Consider the following 23,940-nt stretch of genomic DNA (forward strand, 5'->3'; position numbering starts at 1 on the left):
TATTTAATTATTTTATTTAAGCTTGATGGCTCTATTAGCATTTCAAAAGGAGTTTTTTTTTACTTACCCTAAACTTCTCAATGTAGAAATATGAAGCAAATTTTTCCAGGTATAAAATTATTGGTTGATAGATTTTGTTTAAAAAGTTTAATCATGTCTCTTTTGAAATTTAAGGAATACTCTTTCATGTTTGGGCCTATTTTATATATAAAAAAAAAGTTCCATACTTCTAAAATATGATGATACAGGACACACATTCCTATTTCAAAATGAAGAAATAAAGAAGTGAAAGAAAGGAGCCAGTCTCAAGTAAGAAAGAAATTCAGAGTGGTAGAGATTAAATCCCAAATCCCCATGACCACCGTCGAGTGTATATTCTGGTGAGGTGTACTCTCCCAAGGCCTTGGAGAACTCAAGTCCTGGAACTTTGCTAGTTTCAGTGGCTGAAATTGAGGGCCTTATGCTAATATCAGTGATTTTCAAACATGGTGCAGAAAATTGATACCCAGGCAATGTTTTTCTGGTAACTTCACTACAGCCTCTTAGGGAATTTTCCCATGTGGGGTTCCTGAAGGAGTTCAGACACTGGTACAAGTGTTTGTTCTTTACTCCCATGCTTTCCTTTGTAATTCAAACAGAAGCTGCCATGCCTTGTAACTCTTGAATTCTGTGCACCTCCAAACCCAACTCTACCTGAGCAGCATGATCCAACACTTGCACATGATGCATCTGGATCTACTTCCACCCTAGTTTCAGCTATATCAGTGAGCAGAAAAATCCTTCCAGCGGTGACTCCAAGTGAAGGGGTTTATGGAAGGTCCCTCTGGAACTTACCATGAAAAGAATTCTTCCCTGATACATTTCTGGTCATATGATGGGGTAGGATGCAACAAAAACTTTCTGAAACTTCTGAAGGCCTGTGTTTCATTGTCTTTTCAAATTGCATGTTTCCTTCCTTCTACTTTGATTTCTACATTCTCATACAAAAGTCAACTTTATAAATGTAAACTTTCATTACAGAAACATCCTTATACTTAGAGATATATTTAAATTTCCCTCCTACTCATTGTTTCTCTTTTCTTTATTATTATTTCTATTTATTTATTTTTGGTACCAGGGATTTAACTCAGGGGCACTTGACCACTAATACACATCCCCAGCCTTATTATTTTATTTTTGTATTTTCTATTTTATTCATAGACAGGGTCTCACTGAGTTGCTTAGTGCCTTGCCAACTGCTGAGACCACCATGCCTGGCTATTTAATATTTTTTTTCATCCACATTATGAAAAGCTAAACTGTTTTATTATTTTTGTCCATAAGTTATGAGTTAATCTCTTTAATAAATGTTTTACCATAACACCTATAATTTTTTTTATATAATTAGTATGTGAAATTATATATACCTTAAGAAATTTTGATTTATCAACTCTATGGTAAAAACCTATAAAATTGGCAATATTTAAAGTATTTGACTTATACCAACAATTGAATACATATTATATGAATCAGAGAAATATATGCTTTCTTAGGTCAATCTTTTTTTTTTTTTTTTTTAAATATGAAAGAGAACATGTATGCTGGGGAAATCACATTCAGCAAGGGCACAAGCACAACTGATATGGTAGGAAAACTCAGGATTATTTCATCAGAAGACCCAGATGAGCTCTGAAATTCTGGGTCCCAAGCTGAGGTTGCACAGGGCTTTTATAGAAAAAAAAAAATTGACATCCTTTCTTAACCATTACAACATTGGTGTGTTTGAATTCATGACCAAAAACTATGAGTGCAAGTTCTTGCAATAAACAGTTTACATCAGCAGAACAAAGGCAGAGAAAAATCTGCAAGTGATAACTGGAAGTGGTCATTACCACATGGAGTAATTTCTCAAGATATCTGCAAGCTTACATTTCTAGAAGCCATATTTCAAGCAAAGCCATGCTTAAAAAGTTATAGTTCAAACAGCAGTGAAGTGACATATTAACCTATACTCACACTAGCAATTAAGTGACACAGCTACAATCCTACAAAGATCAGAAATTTATAAGGTGCCATTTCATTCTGTATTGTAATAATAAAATAAAATATATTTTTATAAAATTTTTAAAAAGTCAATATTAGGTGATTTTATCCTCATTTTTAACAATTAAAACTCAGTATTTTAACTCAGAAATAACTTATATAAGTTTCAATTACTTGTAACAGAAGGGTAAATTAATTATTAACTTGTAAACATTTATATTCACCTAATTTAATTCTTACAATGTACCTAGATTACTTAAAAACTATGACCTTGTTTTAGTTAGATTTTTCACTACTATGACTAAAGAACCCATCCAGTCCAATCATGGAAGAGGCAAGTTTATTTCAGGGTTCATGGTTTCTGAGGTCTTAGTCCATAGAAGGCTGGCTCCATTCCATGGGGCTTGAGGTGAGGCTAAACATCATGGTGGGAGAGTGTGGTAGAGCAAAGCAGCTTACATCATGATGATCAAAAAACAGATAGAAAAATCTATATACCCAAAGCCATTCCCCAATTTCTACCTCCTCCAGTTGTACCATACCACTTCAGGTACCACTCAGTTAATCCCTATCAGAGGATTAAATCACTGGGCTAAGACTCTTAAAACCAAATCATTTCATTTCTGAACCTTCTTGTATTGTCTCACATGTGAGCTTTTGGGGGACACATCACATCCAAACCAAAGCATTCCACTCCTGGCCCCCAAGAGCTCAAAACCATGTCATAATGCAAAATACATTTTATCCCTTTCCACAAGTCTCCACAATCTCAACAGTTCCATGATTCTCAGAGTTCAAATCCAAAGTCTTCTCTGAGGCTCAAGAAAATCTTGCATTGAGAGCTCCTAGAAATGTAATAGCAATCTACAAGTATCTAATATATAATGGTATAAACATTTTCATTCACAAAATTAGGGGCCTAGAAAGAAGGGATAAGACTAAAGCAAGACCAAAATCCAGAAGGGCAAGCAAGTCCTATAACTCCACATCCAGAACCTTGGGCTCATGACTTGTTAATGTTCTCTTCAAAGGGCATATGCACCTCCAACCCTCTGGCCTTGTTAGTTGCAGCCCAAGTGGCCTTTTTGTTGGCTTGTCTCTGCTCAATTCGTGTAGCTTTCCTAGAACAATGTCTCACATTCCTGACATTTCTTAATCTCCTGGTTCTAGACTGCAACTTTACCTTCCTCTTTATGTCTTTAAACTTTGACCTCTCAAGGGGAAGCCCACTGTGACTCTACCCTGCTGCACTTTGGCCTTCTTGGCCTTCTTTTAAAATCTTGGTTGAAACATCCATGATCCCTAACTCCAGCATTCTGCATATCTGCAGAACAAGCACCTTGTGGTTGAGGCCAAGGTTTGCCACCATTTTGAGCATTAGCAAAGGCTTCAGAGTCCCTGGCTGCAGCAGCCTCTGAGGATCTGGGAGGCTGAGCATATTGAAAAAACTTCCTAGGACTAGTTTTACACAGGGCTTTCTAATTCAATTTTTCCAAATGTTTGCTCTGCTTTCTGCTCAGATTATCACAATAAATTTGGCTAAAGCAATGTCCATGCCACCTCCTGATTGCTATGTTGCCTAGACATTTCTTGCACCAGAATAAGAAGTTCATTGCTTCTAAAATAAGCCTCAATAAGTCTCTGGACATGGGCCAAAAAAAAAAAAAAAAATCAACTTCTCACAAGGAGCATAACACAAATGGCCTCTACTCCAAATTCTACTACAGCCCTCCTTTCCTGAAACCTCTTGAGCCCTGTCTTCACTGACTGTGATCTTATTGACATTCTGGTCTTATGAGCTCCCACCAGAATTTGCCTTGAAGCTCCACTTAAGCATTTCCAACATACATTGCTAAGCTTCTCAAAATTCCTCCCACCAATTCCAGGAGCTCAAAAATCTTCTGAACCACATAGTCAGGTTAAGCACAGCAATGACCCCACTTCTTGGTGCCAATTTCTGTTTTAGTCAGCTTTTCCCCTACTGTGACTAAAAGGCCCCACCAGAACAATTGTAGAGGAGGAACATTTATTTGAGAGCTCATAGTTTAAGAGGTCTTAGTCCATAAAAGGCCAGCTTTATTCCACAGGGCTTGAGGTGAGGCTGAACATTATGGCAGAAGAGTATGGCAGAGGGAATCAGCTCACATCATGGTGATCAGGAAGTAGGCAGATCCCATTAGCCAGATAAGCTGTATACCTAAAGTCATGCCCTAATTCCCACCTCCTCCAGCCACACCATACTACTTCAGTTACCATTCGGTTAATCCCTATCAGAGAATTAAATCACTAATCCGTAACCCAAGATTAAAGCACTGGGTTAAGACTCTTACAATCCAATCATTTTGCTCCTGAACCTTCTTTCATTGTTTCACATATGAGCTACTGTGGGACTCATCACATCCAAATCACCATAACAGGCCTTAAAATAAGAAAGTCATCATTTCAAGTTACTTCCTTATTAAGTATTTTCATAGCATATCAGTGTTAAGACTTTGTCTTTGTAGACCATTTTAATAATGCTATCATAATATGCCAAACATATATTACAACACATTGCTTTTAGTGGTGTTATAGAGTGCTTACATGATAAGTTGTTATAAATGCTTCATGTACCTTAATTCTCAAAGAAATCCTGTAGGATGGGTGCAACATTATCCACATTTCAAAGAAGTTTAAACTCTTACCCAGGCTCACATTGAGGCAAGTGATAGATTCAAAATTCCAACATAGTCTGTCTGGAAGTTCAGTGTTTTTCAAGAGATCATTTTTAAATGAATTTGCCTTTTATTATATTCACACTTATACTCTTGATGCTTCACAGTTTTATGTTTCCATTGTTTGACTTAGGTGGCTACTTTTTAACTAACAATATTACCCTTTTCCTTTAATATTTGTTATTTGAAGAAACACCTCATTTTAATCTGGTTGAACCTGTTCTTGACTTAAGGGCATTGAATTTTCAAATCTGAGACTTATTAGTTTACCAATTTCTTATGTCAATGCAATTACTATTATTTCAGTAATTAGTAACGTATAAAAATCATTTAGTATTTTTGAATAAAATTGGAGAAGTTGAATTCTATTCCACACTGTTTACACAGAGACTTCTTGCATGAGGTTTTTTTTTTTTTTTTTTTATGTAAATAAAGAGGTATAGGTTGAATCTAAAGTGTCCCCCAAAGGCTCAGGTGCTGGAAATTTGACCCACAGCCAATGGTTCTGTTCAAGGAGACAACAACTTTAGGAGGAAAGGTCAAAATTGATGAAATTTACAGATTCCTGTTTGAATTAAGATGAACTTTTTTTCTGCTGTGAGAAAAAAATCTAAAGGGCTACAGTCCTCCAACTGATAGGGAACACAAAGGATAATAGTGGAAATCACCCACTCCTCAGGTATTTATACATATGAACATTTCTTTTGTTTTATTTGACTTTGTTGTCCCTGCCTTCTCTACTAAGCAGAAAAGGTGGGTAATTGAGATATAACCTTGGAAGGTGTATTGTTTAACACATTGCTTACACTCATAAGGCTTTCCTCTAGGATAAATTTATAGATTTTTTGTTGTTGTTTTGTTGTTGGTACCAGAGTTTCAACCCAGGGGTGCTGAACCACTGAGCCACATCTCCAACCCTATTTTCCCTATTTTATTTAGGGACAAGGTCTCACTAAATTGCTTAAGCTGTCTTTGAAATTCTGATCCTCCTTTCTTAGCCTCACAAACATCTGGGATTATAGGCATGCATCACTGCACTTGGCTTGGTCATGGTTTTGAGTGGAATTTTAATAAGCCAAGGCTTTACCACATTGTTTCCATTCATAGTGCTTCTTTCAAATATGAATTTTTTCATGTTTTCTAATGGAGCTAGAATAAGTAAAAGCATTTCTATATTGTTTACTTTATAGGGATTGTCTTTAATATAAATTTTTATGAATATAAATAAAACTGTAATAAGTGAAGGCTTTACCACATTGATTATATCCATAAAGATTCTCTCCAGTGAGATCAAGAGATCATGTTTTTGAAAGTTCTTGAAAAATTGAACTCTTCCCTATGTAGCATTCATTTCTAAATGAATTACCATTGTGCCTTACCTTGTCTATGATCATTTGGAGAAGTTCTTGTGACTTCTATCCACACTCTTATCTTTCATATGGCTTCTTGCCAGAGTCAGTTACAATGTGCCTATTGAGTAATAGATGGCAAGAAGACTTTTCCATAAATACTGTATTCACATGTATTTTTCTTTTTAAGTTTGAGGTTTAAACACACACACACACACACACACACACACACACACACACATTTATATATATATATATATATAAATGTGTGTGTGTGTGTGTGTGTGTGTGTGTGTGTGTGTGTACTGGAGACTGAACCTAATGCCTTGTTAATGTGAGTCAAGCACTCTACCAACCGAGCTATATCCCCAGTCCAACACATTATCATTTTTATTTTAAAAGTGCCTCAATCATGATTTCTCAGAAAATTACAGTTTTATTGTTGTTTTTAATGTTTTTGTATTAATAGAATTTTACTTACATTATTACCAATATAAGGGGAAGTCTGTATGTCATTTCTAAATTGTTTGAAAGGAAATGCACTGATTAGTTGACTGACTGCTTCCCAATAGTTACAAAAAAAGTGGTATCCATTAATACACTTTCTTAGTAGTGTTTGCGAATCTACTGTATTTAAAACACTAAACATCTATATTACATTGAAGTATATCTTTCTGGTTATATATTAAAAAAAAACTTCTAGGAATAAATATTTCAAATTGTGCTTATTTGGTTTGTTTGCTCGTTTCTAATATTACCTGGTGTGCTAAGATTTTCTCAAGGAAAACTGCCTCTTACAAGTACAGATTACTTTAGACTTTTCACAAGATATTGTTCAGATCATTAATGTTCGGATCCTCTGATTTCCTAAACTGAAAAACCAAGAGAATCATTATGAATTATTAAAAATTATAAAAAATATGGGATTTGATGCACTAGACAATGACATCAAGCTGGATATATTTCCTAAAGTATTTGATTTTGTAAATAAATGTTATTCTAGACTGGGGATACAGATCAATTTGTTGAATGTTTGCCTCACATGCCCAAGGCCCTGGGTTCAATCCCTAGTGCTCACACACGCGTGTGTAAATGCATGCACTAACACACACACACACACACACACACACACACACACACACACACACACAACGCTAATCTTACCTAGGTTTCTGAAGACTTCCTGCATCACATCTCTGCATGGATTTTACTGGGCAGGATCCAGCAAAGTCTAATCCTCCAGAATGAAGTTAATAGACATTTACTTTTTGGTTTCTGAATTTTAAAACATTACACAAATGTGTAGTAGAGGCTGTGTAAGTTTGATATAAGTAGAATATATACTCAAAATGTCCAAGATATATATATACATGTGTGTGTGTGTGTGTGTATTCTATAATTTGGTCATCAAAACTTATAAGTAGAATATATACTCAAAATCTCCAAGATATATTATATATATATATATATATATATATATATATATATATATATATATATATTATATATATAATCTCTAAGTCTCTCTCTCTCTCTCTGTCTCTCTGTCTTATATATGTGTGTGTGTGTGTGTGTGTGTGTGTATTCTATAATTTCGTCATCAAAACTTATACTGTGTGCAGTTTGTCATACTCCAGCATCCCAATACTAGAACTAAACTACTCAGAAAAGCAACAGCAGAGCACACCATTCTTATTGGTAAGTACAGGGAGTAAGATGTACTCCTTGGTCATCCCTAACTTTTTTTTAATATGTTCTAACAAAGCTGTACTACTTCCTGTGAAGAAGAAAGATTAATATTAGGCTTCCCCATAATACCTATCCTTAGAAAGGCCTATTGAAAAATTTGTCCCTTTGCTCAGAATTTAAAACAGTCTCAACAACCAAAGCAATAAGAGACTCATGGTGCCAAGTAGTTTTATGCATTTTCTGAACGGCTTTTCTTATGAACATCTATATTTTGTTCAACTCTTATGGCAGAACATAGAGGATTAGCTGTCATCCTTCCTCAGAAAGAAACCTTTGCACATGTATTTAATAAACACCCCTCACACAAAATTTTTCACTTAGATTGTCACAATGTGTTAGTTGGAGATTGAGCTCATCCTACATGAGTAGATCAAGAGAACAATTGGAAGTTTGCAAGTGGTTTACTCCAGACCAGATTAAACCAAATGATAAGCAAGAATAATAATTAATAAACATATGATTTTATAATGCATATTGTTTAATGTCAAACCAGAAGTTTGAATGGTATTCTTATCAAATTTCAAAAATCTACAAGACTCTATAGTAGTCAGCAGAAACTACTCTCCCAAGCCTAATGTTGAATGTATAAAAATTTTCTTAACAACAGACTATTAGCTTATCTGATATATATTTATGTGCCACACAATAATGCTTCATTTAAGGATATTTTGTTCAATAACAGGATACATATACATCAGCTCACCTGCTCTCAATAGATGGGTAAACTGTTATATATTCATGTATATGTCAGGTTATATAGTATCCTGAACTGAGTTCTCTGCATTCTTGCCAATCCACAATATTAAAGATGTTCCTTACATGTCTGTTATTTGTTATATTAACTTCCCTAAATGTACTGAGGGACAGAAAACTTCTTGCTGAAGTGTGGCAGAGAATAGATATATCAGATTAATTCTGTGTGTTTTTAGGAAATTGACAGAAATTATGAGCAAGGAATATTCCACTCACCAAGGAACTTAATTGTCTAACATGAAACTTTTTGGTGAGTATAAATTAGCAAAAATAGCTATGTATGTCGAATACACTCCCAGGAAAATTATACATTTTGATAGGAACAAGACCATCAAGGGTTCTGAGGCAAGAGAAGGACTTTGACATTGACAGTCATAAGTATGTCCTCTGGAATACTCTGTAATTATTTTTCTTACTCCATTTCAGGAACTTCACATGGAAGAAATACATCTGTGCATTTTCCATTTATCTAAGTCTGATTATAATTTATACCATATGTTTCTGGCCTTGCAGCTCAAGTTTTTCCAGTATAAGAATATTTTTTTAAATTTTATTGATTTTATTTTTTTTAAATACATGACAGCAGAATGCATTAGAATTCTTATTACACATATAGAGCATAATTTTTCATATCTTTGTATGTAAAGTATGTTCACACCAATTCATGCCTCTATACACGTACTTTTTTGCATTATAATTCTTATTAGACATATAAACCACAAATATTCATATATCTGTTTTTATATAAAGTATGTTGACACCCAATTTAAGTCTTCATACATGTACTTTGGATAATGATGTCCATCACATTTTACCATCCTTGCTAATCTCCTGCCCCCTCCTTTTCCCTCCCACCCATCTTTCCTATCTAGAATTCATCTAATAACAATAATTCTTGATGTCGCAATGATTTAGCTAAAGGTGGAAACCCTGAATTTGGGGAATTTTCAAATCATCCAGGGCATGAATATAATTTAATGGGTTTGTGTGGGTATTGAATCTCACAATTTTTTTTATCTGTTCATCTGTTGAAGAACACCTCAATTAGTTGAGCTGCTGTATACATTGACTTGACGTGGTTCTGTCATTGTTAATGCTGATTTTAAGTTCTTTGAGTACATACCAAGAAGGGTAAAATGATGGTTCCATTCCAAGTTTTTTGGAGGAATCTCCATATAACTTTCCAAAGTTTGCATTGCACCAGCAATGTATGAGTGTACCTTTTACCACACATCTTTGCCAAAATTTATTGTTGCTTGTATTCCTAAAAATTGCCATTCTGACTGGGGTGAGATGAAATCTCAATGTATTTTTGATTTGCATTTCTTTAATTTCTAAAGATCTTGTACATATATTTATAAATTTGTTGATTAGTTGTATTTCTTCTTCTGTGAAGTGTCTTGTTCAGCTCCTTAGTCCTCTTAATGACTGGATTATTTAGTTTCTTGGTGTTAAATTTTTTGAGTTCTTTATATATCCTGGAGATTAGTGCTTTACCAGAGTTTCAGGTGGAAATATTTTCTCCCATTCTGTCATCATTCTGTTCATGTTCTTTTCTCCTTTGCTATGAAAAAAATATTTTTAGTTTGATTCCATCTCATTTACTGATTCTTGATAATATTTCTTGTGCTTTAGGAGTCTTGATAAGAAGTTAGTTCCTAAGCTGACATGATGTAGATCTGGGACTACTTTTTTTTCCTATGTGGCACTGTGTTCTAGTGCCTATGTCTTTGATCCACTTTGAGTTGATTTTTGTGCAGGGTGAGAGATAGAGGTTAAATTCATTTTGCTACATATGGATTTTCAGTTTTCCCAGTACCATTTGTTGAAGAGGTTATCTTTTGTCCAATGTATGTTTCTGACACCTTTGTCTAGTATAAGGTAACTGTATTTATGTGGATTTTTCTCTGTGTCTTCTATTCTTTGTATGTATCTGTTTTGCTGCCAATGCCATTCTGGTGTTTGTTACTGTGGCCCTGTAGTATAATTTTAAGGTCTGGTTTTGTGATGCCTTCTGCTTCACTTTTCTTTTCTTTTTTTAAAAAAATATTTATTTTTTTAAATTTTTTAAGTGGTCACAATATCTTTATTTTATTTTTTATGTGGTGCTGAGGATAGAACCCAGTGCCTCACGCATGCCAGGTAAGCACCACTTCAGCCATATCTCCAGCACTTGCTTCACTTTTCTTGCTAAAGATTGTTTTGGCTATTCTAGGTCTCTTATTTTTCCAAATAAAAAAATTAATGAGGTAACTTTTTTATAGCTTTATTTTATTCATTTATTTTTAATGTGGTACTGAGGATTGAACAGAGGGCCTCACATGCGCTAGGCAAGCACTCTACCATTGAGCCACATCCCCAGGCTCCAAATGAATTTTATAGTTGCTGTTTCTATGAAGAATGTCATTAAGATTTTAATAGGAAATTCATTAATTATGTTATAATGTTTTTAGTAGTATGGCCATTTTGACAATGCCAATTCTGCCTATGCAAAAGCATGGGAAGTCTTCCCATCTTTAAAGTTCTTCTTCAATTTCTTTCTTTAGTTGTGTAGTTTCATTGTAAAGATCTTTCACCTCTTTTGTTAAATTGTGCATCTTGGTTCTTACCTCAGGGCTAAGTTGTACTACACAGACCTAATAAGCTCTCATGAATATCTCCATATAAATATTCATGATTCTTTCAAGACCCATGGTAACCCACGATGAATCCTCTAAATCTATGCCAATGCACAATTTTAAATAGATTTATTGCATGACAGTTATCTGCCAGACTGTGTTTCTTGAATATACTGATGGAAAAAAATGTTCTTCATGAAGAGCTGCCAAGCAACACATAAATTCAACCAGGTAATTTTGTGTACTTTTTGGAAAATGAGAGTAATTCTGGGTAAGATACATTCAATCAGCCAGGAACTGGTTGATTATCATAATAGAAATCTCCTTAGGAGAATAAAAAAGTCAGAGTAGATAATTACAATTAAAAATCCACATAGAAGCATGTATGTTGTGACACACAGAAACTCACTGTGTATAATGAGGCAGAAAGAATACCTTGACATAAACAGTGTTATGATTTAGATGTGAGGTGTTCCCCAAAAGCTCATGCATGACAAAATGCAAGAAAGTTTATATGTGAAATGATTGGGATATGAGATTCTTAACATAATCAGTGCATTAATATTCTAATAGGGATTAGCTGGGTAATTGTAGGCATTTTAAGATGTGGCTAGAGAAGGGGGGTCATTGAGGGCATGATTTTGGAATTTATATTTTGTTTGTGGTAAGAAATGCTCTCTCCTCCCCTCTTCCTTGTGGTTATGTCCTGAGGAAATTTCTTGTACCACATCTATTTATTATGATCTTCTGGCATACTTTGGGCAAAGAGTAATAAAATGAGCTGTCTATGGACTGAGGCCTCTGAAATGATGAGCACCAAATAAATTTCCTTCTCTGAAAATCCCCATCAAAATACAATGAAAAGCTTCAAAGAATTAGGAAAAAAAGGTCCTACACTTTGTTTGGAAGAATAAATGATCCATAATAGCCAAATCAATTCTGAGCAAGAAAAGTGATTCAGGAGGCATCACAGTATCTTTTGCAAATTATACTGCAGAGCTATATTAGCCACAACATCATGGTACTAGCATCAAAGTAGACATAAAGACCAATGGAATGGAATGGAATAGAATAGAATAGAATATGGTGACAAAGCTGAACACTTACAGCCATCTGATACTTGAGTTGGAGAACATAGAGACTTTATATTAAAGGCATTGTGAAAAAATGGATATGTATATGTAGAGGAATCAACTTATATTCCTATCTTTCATCCTGCACAAAACTCATATCAAAATGGATCAAATACTTAGAAATAAGGTAAGAAACATTGAAACTTCTAGAAGAGAAAGGGTTAACACTGCATCACAAAGTTGCAGGCACTGACTTCCTCAACAAAACCCCTAAAGCCCACAATGTAAAACCAAAAATCAATAAGATGGATGTCACCAAATTAAAAAGCCTTTGCACAGTAAAGGAAATGATTAAAGGGGGGAGGTTATGGAATGGGAGAAAATCTTTGCCAGCTACTCCTTTGACAAAGGACTAATATGCATAATATATAAAGTCAAAAATTTCAATGCCAAACATAAAACAAATAGTCCAATCAATAAATGGATAAAATAAATAAACATAAACATCACAAAACAAGAAACACAAATGGCCAAAAAATATATGAAATGTTCAGCATCTCTAGCAATTAGGGAAGTGCAAATCAAAATTACACAAAAAATTCATCTCACTCCATTCAGAATGTCAATTAATAAAGAACATAAATAATAATAAATGCCAGCAAGTACATGGGGAAAAAGATACATTCTTACATTGTTGGTGGGACTGAAAATTATAACAGCTGGAAATCAATATGTAGATTCCTGAAAAAACTAGGAATTTGTCCAGAGAGGTGTTTATTCAAAAGATCTAAAATGAGCAAACTATAACTTTACAGCCACTATAATGTTTGTAGGACCACATTCAAACAGCCAAATTGTAGAATCAACCCAGATCCCATCAACAGACAAGTGGATTAAGAAAATGTGGTGTATATATTCACAATGAAGTTGTACTCAGCTATAAAGAAAGAAATAATGGCCTTTGCCAGTAAATGGATGGAAATGGAGAAAATCATGCTAACTCAGAAAACAGGCAGACATATGTTTTTTCTCACATGCAGAAGCTGGAGCAAAATAATTGAAAGACAGTGGTGGGAAAGAGGACTGGATATCATCATGATATATGAAAGATTATTGTAGTAGATGTAGGAAGATGATGGGGAGGAAGGGAAAGAGAAACATAAAAAGATGAATTTAACAAAATCATGTTATATACACATATAAAGATACTAAGGGAATTTCTTATGCACATGTAGAAGAAAGGGAAATTTAACAGAGTTGAGGGGAAAGAATTGGGGGAGAAAGAAAAAAAAAGAACAGATGGAACTTGAAATCCAATTCCTTGCATGTATGCTTTTGTCAAAATAAACCTAATTAATATGTATAATTATGATGCCTTCATAAACAATTTTTTAAAAAAGAATATCCCTTCCTTTCTTTTACCTATCAGACTAGTTTCCTTTGATGTAGTGAGCAAAAAACATATTCTTTCTGCTTGTCATCAAAGTAAGGCATCAATTCACCCCAGTTATTCTATATGTTTTATGGATACTCACAGAAACTTTAACTAGTAAACATTTTAATCTCCAAGTAACATGTCATATTAGAAAACCCTAATTATCATATTAGAAAACCCTTTCGGTGAGTAGAAGAGAGGCAGTGTAGCTGAGTACAATAAATACACCTTCTGGAAATTTATATATATGATACATGCAAGCCTCCTAATACTACCAAGGTAGGAAGAAAAATTTGGTTTGTTCAACTATTGGTATGTCCTTAGAAATATTTCCAGAATATTTTCCCCCAATCACAGTGTCCTTATCTTGAGCAAATATATCTAGGCAATTCCCTTTTACCTGACTTTTTTCTGGGAACATTGACCACAAATGTTTTCTTTGATATAAGAGCCAGTTTCAGTTGTGCCACAAAAACGTGTCTTGATTTCATAAAAAGTTTGCTGTAGGCAGGTTCTTGGTGTGGGGCTTGGCAAAAATAATGGGCCAAACTTTATGCCAGCTGTGAAACAGTTTATCTTCAAAGTTTCTCTGTGAATACGTTGGGAGAGAAATTTAGGCCTTGCTCTGAAAATGATGAACTTGGAAGAGTGAATAATACTGAGTTTCAGGCAGAGCAGATCATAGATGGATGGCTCCATACTGCTAAGTGCCACTTTTGTCATAACTCAGGTGCACTGTATGAAGACTGTTGTATTTGTTAGCTTTTTTTAATGCTGTGGCTTACAGCCTAATTAACAATTTAGAGAAATGAAAGTTTCTTTGGGCTCATGGATTTAAAGCTTCAGTCTATAATGGGCTGGCTCTATTTCTCTGGACCTAGAGTGAATCAGAATATCTGGGTGGAAGTACATTGTGCTGAAAATCTGCTTACCTAATGACAGCCAGGAAGCACAGGGTGAGCAGGCAAAGCCAGGAACAAAATATATAATTCCTAGAGTATGCCCCTAGTGACACACTTACTTTAATCAGGCTCCATGTATCTAAGGTTACTATCCAGTACAGTAGTACTCTCAAATTATCAAACCATCAACTGCATTAATGCACTGATTAGGTTATAGTTTTTATAATCTAACAATTTTATCTCTTAGTATTTCTGTATTAACAGGGGATTCTTTGGAGCACAAACTATATCTAAACCATAATACTCCTTTTCTAACCCTCCTAATGCTAATTTGCATCATAACAAAGCAAAACATTTTGCCCACCTTCAAGAGTCCCCAAAGTAAGAATACTTCCAGGATTCCCCAAAAGTTCAAGTTCAAAGCATACTTGGAGACTGGAGGTGAATTCTTGGCCATGAGGCCTTTTAAAAATCAAAAGCAAAATATACACATCCAATATATAATGTCACAGTGTACAAAATCCAACTCCAAAAGACATGGATATAGACATAGATAAAAGGAATGTGATCAAAATAAGACCTAAATCCAGTTGGGGAAAACATTAGGTCTAGTAGCACCAAATCTAGCATCTGGGGTACATTGGCAATGAAATGTGCTCTCGAAAGAACTCAGGTACCCCACCCCTGTGACTTTGTTTGTTGCAGCTTATATGCCTCTCCCTTAGGCTGGCTTTGTCCGCAGCCAATAGTTTTCATTGGTACATATTCCATGTGCCACGCTAAATCTGGAACAATTCCACTGCAGCACTGCCTCCCTTCTCACACTTTCATCTGTCATACTTGCAAGATTTTCACCCTGGTATGTTTTTCTTGACCTTCAAGGGTTTGTTTGGAAATCTTGATGGAAGCTCTAGGGTCCTTTAACTCCAGTATCCTGCATTCCTTCAGAAAACAAAGCCTATCGGTGAGGCCAAGGTCTGTTTCCCAGCTTGTGCAGCAATAGCTATGTGTTCTTGGACCACAGCTGCAAAGGACTTTTGAATGCCTGGGCAGCTGAGCATGTTGAAACGAATCCTGAGATTCATTTCAGCATCCCTGTGCAGTACAGTTCTCCAAAGGTCTTTTTTATTTTTATTTTTTCTTATTTGTGAAGTAGTCAATATATTTATTTTTAGAACAAATCCCATGTTTAAAGGTATTTCCACATAAAATTACAGTATATGTTTTCAGCATACACAAACTATGAAACACATATACAACAGATAGATAGATATATAAAATGTGGCATATATACACAATGGAGTATTACTGGGCTCTTAAGATGAATTTATGATATTTGCCAGTAAATGGATGGATGTGGAAATCATCGTGCTAAGAGAAATAAGACAGTCCCACAAAACCAAAGTCAAATATATTTGCTGATAGGTGGAATGTAATCCACAATAAATAGGGGAATAGAAATTCAGTAGATTAGAAAAAGAGAAATTAAGGGAAGGGAGGAGGGTTAGGAAAAAGAAAGTGGAATGAATCTGGCAATTTTTTTTTTTTTTTAAAGAAAAGAAAATTTTATTATAAGGATACTGGGAAGTCTCACAAAAATAGAACAACAAAATGGCTGCACACCCACTACAGGTAAAAGCAGAATGTATTTTCTGGGAGATGCAGGGAGGATGCATTCCCTTCACAGTCATCTCTGCTTCTCTCCAGTTTCAGTATAACTCACATGGTTGTTGTTATTGATTTTCCTCTATCAAATGGCAAAAACAAAGCAGTTGATAGTTTTCTTTTTTTTCTTTTTTTTATTGTTTGTTCAAAACATTACAAAGCTCATGTAGCAGAATACAACAGTCATTAATATGGTATTATGTAAAAATGTGGATGTGTAACCGATGTGATTCTGCAACTTGTATTTGGGGCAAAAATGGGAGTTCATAACCCACTTGAATCAAATGTATGAAAGATGATATGGCAATTTTTTTTTGAGATGGAGAGAGAGAATTTTAATATTTTTAGTTTTTAGTTTTCAGCGGACACAATATCTCTGTTGGTATGTGGTGCTGAGGATCGAACCTGGGCTGCACGCATGCAAGGCGAGCGCGCTACCACTTGAGTCACATCCCCAGCCCCCTGGCAAAATTTTTTAATGTACACATATAAATATATAGTGAATCCCACTATCATGTAGACCCACAAGAATGAAGTCATAATTAGAGTAAGATATATTCCGTGCTTGTATAATTATATCTCATGGTCTCATAAAGGTGTTTTCAATTCTACACTCTTTGTCCTTCAGTGGGTGTGGCCTTGCTGATTGCTGGGTTGTCCTCAAAGCACATTTTCTAGGTTCTCTGAGCACGATATTAGCCTCCTGTTTTTAAACAACATTAATCTCTTCAGAAATAAAACTTCACTTTACATATATTTTTATGGCCATATTGCAAAACTTAAAAAAAAATTTTGCTCTGCTTTCTGCTTCTGATTTTCAAATAAACCTTATTAAAATCTTTCAGAAACACCTAGGCCACCTATTGAATATTGTGCTGCCTTGAAATATCCTCCACTAGGATAATTAGTCCATCAACATTAAAGTTATCCTGAAAGAGAGTCTCATGATATGGGCAAAGTGTCAAAAAATTCTTTGCCAGAATGCAACACAAATGCTCTTGTCCAAGACTTATGTTGTAGTTAAGTGATATAGAACTTTGGGGCTTAATCCCAAGCACCACACATTAAAAAAAAAAAAAAAAAAAAAAAAAAAAAAGTTGGATGACCTAAAGATCCAGAAATGCCAGCACTAAATATGTATCCATGAACAATTAAATCAGCCAATTGAAGAGATACCTCTGCTTTTGTGTTTAGTGCAAACATTGTTCTTTATATTCAAGACAGGGACTCACTGTATGTGCCTATCAATGATTAAATGAGTATAAATATTGTACTTATATACTATTATTATTTAGTTATATAAAATATTTTGTCTCTTAAAGTGTTATAAGATATATATGCAGGACTTTGCATTAAGTAAAATATGGCAGGCAGAGAGTCAGTTGTAGGAGCTTTTGATTCACATGTGGAAGTCAAAAATGTAATGAGTAAAATTTTACTCACCAGGTACTGTGTTTTGTGTAGGGCTGACATTGTTAGTCAAAGTCTCCATATTTTTTATTTTAGTGGGCATAAGAAGGTCAAGAGTTTTGTTTACCACATGGTGAGTGTAGTGTGTATTATGTTCTTCATAAATACTAATAGAAGGAATACAATACCTTTTAAGTGCAAAACTGATAATTATATAAAATAATGCATGTGTTGAATCATTTTAGTCATTTTACCTTGTATAAATAGTATAAGATACCATAATATGTGTAGTAAATACATAAAGTTGTATTTCATTAAAAGAAATCATCATATCACACAAATTTAAAACTATAAAAATCAATTTATTATTCTTGATTGCCATATTTTGATTTCATCCAAGTATTATGGCCATAGGCTATGCAAGGTTTCTTTAGTCTTTTAAATATGTTTTAGGGAAAATTTTATAGACATATATGTATATATTTCTTAGTAAAATTTTTGTTCATATTTCTTTTTAAGAGTCCATAACCACTTTACCCTTGTTGAATATTTATGGTATTATCACCCAAAATCTATCAGTTATTTTTATGTCTCTATGTCATGGTAGATAAAAACCAGTTTTCAGACACTCTTTAAAAAAGCCACAGATGTTTATATATGTTTTACATTTTCCTTATTCTACTGAGAGTGAAGGTAACTGGTAGATATTTACTAAATACAGAATGCTACCTTATGGAGGACAAAAGTCTATGGATGATAAAAGTAACATACTTTCCTTCTCTCTATTGTATTACTCTACTTAGTGATGTATTACTCTTGGATACTGTGGTCTCTTCAAAAATTTGGGTAATATTCCCAAGGTAATTTTGTCTATACATTTTTATTGAACTGATATATTTCTGGATTGTTGATAACTTTGGATTTACTAATCTGCTACACTCCTGATGTACTTATTTTACCTTAACTTCATGTTGTGTATGCAAATATATTTATCCCAGTCTAGTATGTAATTTTTTTAAAATTTTTTGTTTACTTCAGACATGACTCCTTATCACACCGAAGAATATTCACCAGAAACGGGCATAAAACATATATTTCATAAAGTGATAAGTGGGAAATACAGAAATTTTTATCTTGACTATTTACAAGAAAAGAAAATATGGAAAACTATAAATGAGAGTAAACATCAGGAATTGTATCAAAAATCAGGCCTTGTTCACCTCCAAAGAATTTATACTGGAGAGAAGCCCTACAAATATAAACAATGTGGCAAAGCTTTTAGTAAAAAAAAAAGTCTTATTTACCACAGAAGAACCCATGCTGGAGAGATGTCCTACCAATGGGCAGAATGTGATAAAGTTTTTGAAGAAAAATCAATCTTTATTAAGCAAAGCAGAATTCACACTAAAAAGAAGACCTACAAATGTAAAGTATGTGGTAAAGCTTTTACTCAAATATCAACCCTTATATGCCATAGAAGAACTCATACTGGAGAGAATCCCTACAAAGAAAGTGAAGAATGTGGCAAAGCTTTTAGTCCAAAAATACACCTAATTCACCACAGCAGAACTCACACTAGACAGAAGGCTCACAAATGCAAAGTATGTGACAAAGTTTTTACTCAAATATCAACCCTTATTTGCCACAACAGAACTCACACTGGAGAGAAGCCCTACAAATGTAAAGAATGTGGAAAAGCTTTTAGTCAAAAAACACACCTTATTTGCCACAATAGAATTCACACTGGAGAGAAGCCCTACAAATGTAAAGAATGTGGAAAAGCTTTTAGTCAAAAAACACACCTTATTTGCCACAACAGAACTCACACTGGAGAGAAGCCCTACAAATGTAAAGAATGTGGAAAAGCTTTTAATAAAAAAGCAGGCCTTATTTGCCACAACAGAACTCATACTGGAGTGAAGCCCTACAAATGTAAAGAATGTGGAAAAGCTTTTAGTCAAAAAGCCAGCCTTATTTGCCACAACGGAACTCACACTGGAGAGAAGGCCTACAAATGTAAAGAGTGTGGCAAAGCTTTTAGTCACAAAACAAGCCTTATTTGTCACAAAAGAACTCACACTGAAGAGAAGGCCTACAAATGCAAAGTATGTGACAAAGTTTTTACTCAAATATCACACCTTATTTGCCACAGCAGAACTCACACAGGAGAGAAGCCCTACAAATGCAATGAATGTGGCAAAGCTTTTACTCAAAAAACACACCTTATTCACCACAACAGAACTCACACTGGAGAGAAGCCCTACAAATGTAAAGAATGTGGGAAAGCTTTTAGTCAAAAAACCGGCCTTATTCGCCACAGGAGAACTCACACTGGAGAGAAGCCCTACAAATGTAAGGAATGTGGAAAAGCCTTTAGTCAAAAAACAGGCCTTATTTACCACAATAGAACTCACACTGGAGAGAAGCTCTACAAATGTAAAGAGTGTGGCAAAGCTTTTAATCAAAAATCTGGCCTTATTTGCCACAACGGAAATCACACTAGAGAGACGGTCTACAAATGTAAAGAATGTGGCAAAACTTTTAGTCAAAAAACAAACCTTATTTGTCACAACAGAACTCACACTGAAGAGAAGGCCTACAAATGCAAAGTATGTGACAAAGTTTTTACTCAAATATCAAATCTTATTTGTCACAGAAGAACTCACACAGGAGAGAAGCCCTACAAATGTAAAGAATGTGGCAAAGCTTTTACTCAAAAAATTCACCTTGTTTCCCACAGCAGAACTCACACTGGAGAGAAGCCCTACAAATGTAAAGAATGTGGAAAAGCTTTTACTCAAAAAACACATCTTATTCGCCACAGGAGAACTCACACTGAAGAGAAGCCCTACAAATGTAAAGAATGTGGAAAAAGCTTTTAGTCAAAAAGCAGGCCTTATTTGCCACAACGGAAGTCACACTGGAGAGAAGCCCTACAAATGTAAAAAGTGTGGCAAAGCTTTTAATCAAAAATCTGGCCTTTTTTGCCACAACAGAACTCAAACTAGAGAGAAGGCCTACAAATGAAAAGAATGTGGCAAAGCCTTTAGTCAAAAAACAAGCCTTCCTTGCCACAGAAGAACACACACTGGAGAGTAGCCCTCCAAATGTAAATAATGTGGCTAAGCTTTTAATCAAAAATAAAACTTTATTTACCACAGCAGAAGACACTCTGGTGAGAAACCTTAAAAATATGAAGAAAGTGATAATGCTTTTAAAGAAAAATCAAACCTTATTAACCACAAAATTTATACAGAAAAGAACCCCTACAAATGGAAACAATTTTGCAAAGCTTTTAATAAGAAATCAAAACTTTTTCACCACTACTAGGCTATTTATTCTGCAAAGAAGACTACAAATGTAGAGAATGTAGAAACATTTTTAATTATATATCACACATTACTAGACATTCAAGAAAACACACTGGAGAGAAGCTCTACAAATAAGACCTTTGTACCATTTCTTTAAGGATGGGTCAACATTTAATCCTCTCCACAATCATCACAGCAGAGAGAAATTTTTGAAATGTGAAAATTGACAATGTGACAATGCCTCCATAATTGATTCACCAATACTCAGCACCTGAGGATACATACGGGTTAGAGAGAATACAAATGGGAAAAACAAATGTTTCAAAGCCGCATGTTTCTTAAACGCTACTGATTTTTAGGGAATTCATTGTGCCCAGAAATCCTAAATAGTTAAATAATATTTCTAAAACTTATTCAAATTTTCAATTCATTGAACATTTTAAATCTCATACCAGAGTGAACATTGAACATATTTTGTCCAAAATGAATGCCTTATATAACAACAAAACATTTACAATAAACACCTTGACAAATGTGAGAGTATAGTAAAGTCATTACCTATACATTACACCTTGATGTATATGAGGATCAGTGAAAGAACTAATTTAAATATAGAAAATGAGTAGTTATCTTTAACTTTTTCTTAAATTTATTAAACATTATCCAGTTATTTGGTAGAAATAACAATCATAATTATTATACATGCATAGCGCAGAAACCTCAGTTTTGAAAGTGTATAAATTTTTTTTCTAAATCAAAGATTACTAACTATTCTCACTTTTGAATATTGGAGAAAACAATTATAAAAAATCTATTTTGGGGCTGAGGATGTGGCTCAAGTGGTAGCGCTCTCGCCTGGCATGCCTGTGGCACTGGGTTCGATCCTCAGCACCACATACAAATAAAGATGTTGTGAACATTGAAAACTAAAAAATAAATATTAAAAAATTCTCTCTCTCTCTCTCTAAAAAAGTAAATCTCATAACAAATTTTTTAAAAAAGCTATTTTTGATGTTTTATACTGAATTTTAATGTTTTAAACTTTACTTTTTTGTACTGAAGTTTAAATTTAGGGATTTTTAAATACTGGGCCACATTCCTAAGCCCTCTCCTCACTTTTTCAAATTTTGAGACTGGTCTTGCTAAGTTGCTTGAAACAACACTAAGTTGCTGAGGCTGAATTTAAACTTCTAAAACTTCTCAGCTTCCCAATTTACTTGTATACAAGAATGGACCATCATGCCAGTTTATAGTGCATTTTTCACCTATATTTACCTTATGTATACAGTATGTTATTATAAGTGAATATTTCCTTATATGTTAACAATCATGTATTGAATCCTGTCATTAAATGACAGACATCACAGTGTTACACTTGACTAAATGTTCTATGTAAGAGTAAAACATACTATTGAGTAAATAATACTCTTGCATCTCTTAATACTTTTACACATTTTAATCAAACTTAATGGAGAATATAATTTGCTTAAATCAGATAATTATAATTTTTTTTCTTTTAGTATTTATGGTGAAATTAGAAGACTTATAAGAAGGTCATAGAGATATAAAAATAAGCCCTAGATTTTTATATATTGAAGTAGAAATTTTAATATTTTAACATCCACTGAAGATTAACTTTATACTTTAGGTATCTCTCATCCCACTTTACAGTGAGAACCTGGGTTGTAAATGTTATATATATATATATTGTAGTTAGACACAAGAACTTTATTTTATTTATTTTTATGTGGTGCTTAGGATCAAACCCAGAGCCTTATACATGTGAGGGGAGTGCTCTACCACTGAGCCATAACCCCAGGCCCACTGAAGGTCAACTTTATTAGATTACCTCATGCCTGATCCTAGCAAGAAATAGATTCATCAAGATAAGTTAGTTCATAATTTTCGTGACATAATATTTATTTGGTCCAGACATGAAGACTTTATTTGATTAAACAAACATTCTCTTTGATAAGATACCTATTTTCTATGAGAAATCCTGTGATACTTATTTAGCTAAAGAACTTTTGTTAAACTAACAAATGTATCTTGAATGGCCTGCCAATTCTGATTAAAGTGGATATAGTTCCAATAAGGAGCAATGAACAACCTTTCTTAGGTGTTTACCAGTGTTAATTTCATTTTAAAGTAGATCAAAATGAATAACAATTGACCTTAAGTTCAAAGGTTGGTATTGTTATAAGAAGAGGAGGTGACATACTTAAAGTTTCAGAGAAGGCCAGAGAAAGCAAAGACAAAAATTGGAATGGTGCAACAACAAGCCAGGAAACATGAATAACTGCTGGAAGTAACCAGAAGCTAGGAGAGAGGCATTGGACAGATACACCCTCAGGAAATCCAGAAAGAACTACTCTGGCCTAACACCTTTCTTCTCTACTTTTGTTCAATTTAAATGTGAAAAAATAAACTTCTGTTGTTTTGAACCATCTTGTTTGTGGTCTTCTGTTATGTCAGTTCCAGGAAAACAATACAACATATATTACCCTATTGCTATGATTCAGTTTATAATTTGGTGCTTTTATGAATCAATGTGACTATGTTAAGAAATGTCATAATATATTGCAAGGTATTATTTTAGAAAGTGTCTGTGAGGGTGTTTGCAGAAGCGATTAACAATTGAATGTGTAGTCTTAATAAAATCCATGTGCTTAAATAAAAATGGAAACAGTCAGTTAAAAGATAATGTACATTGTCAGAAAAGTGATGATGGGAAAGATTCATTTGTTTGTTAAGGGAGGGGAGAGAGTATGAGGATTGAAAGGATAGTAGAATCAATAAGACATTATTACCTTGTGTGTACATATGATTACGTGACCAGTGCAATTCTTCATCAGGTACGACTTAAAAAATGAGAAGTTATACTCCACATGTGTATGATGTGTCAAAGTGCTTTCTACTGTCAGGTATATCTAATTTGA

At 34.2% G+C, this 23,940-nt stretch overlaps 1 protein-coding gene across 1 annotated transcript in view; it reads left to right on the forward strand.

Moving 5' to 3' along the window:
* LOC139707239 (zinc finger protein 420-like) overlaps nucleotides 1–23,445 on the forward strand; it is an 86,413-nt gene extending 62,968 nt beyond the window's left edge. The window contains 2 exon segments of the mRNA XM_071617693.1: nucleotides 18,729–20,560; nucleotides 20,562–23,445. Coding sequence (XP_071473794.1) covers nucleotides 18,729–20,560; nucleotides 20,562–20,717 — 1,988 coding nt within the window. The 3' untranslated portion in view covers nucleotides 20,718–23,445.
* The last annotated feature ends 495 nt before the right edge of the window (nucleotides 23,446–23,940 follow it).

This window comes from Marmota flaviventris, chromosome 1, assembly GCF_047511675.1.
Source record: "Marmota flaviventris isolate mMarFla1 chromosome 1, mMarFla1.hap1, whole genome shotgun sequence".
NCBI lineage: Eukaryota > Metazoa > Chordata > Mammalia > Rodentia > Sciuridae > Marmota > Marmota flaviventris.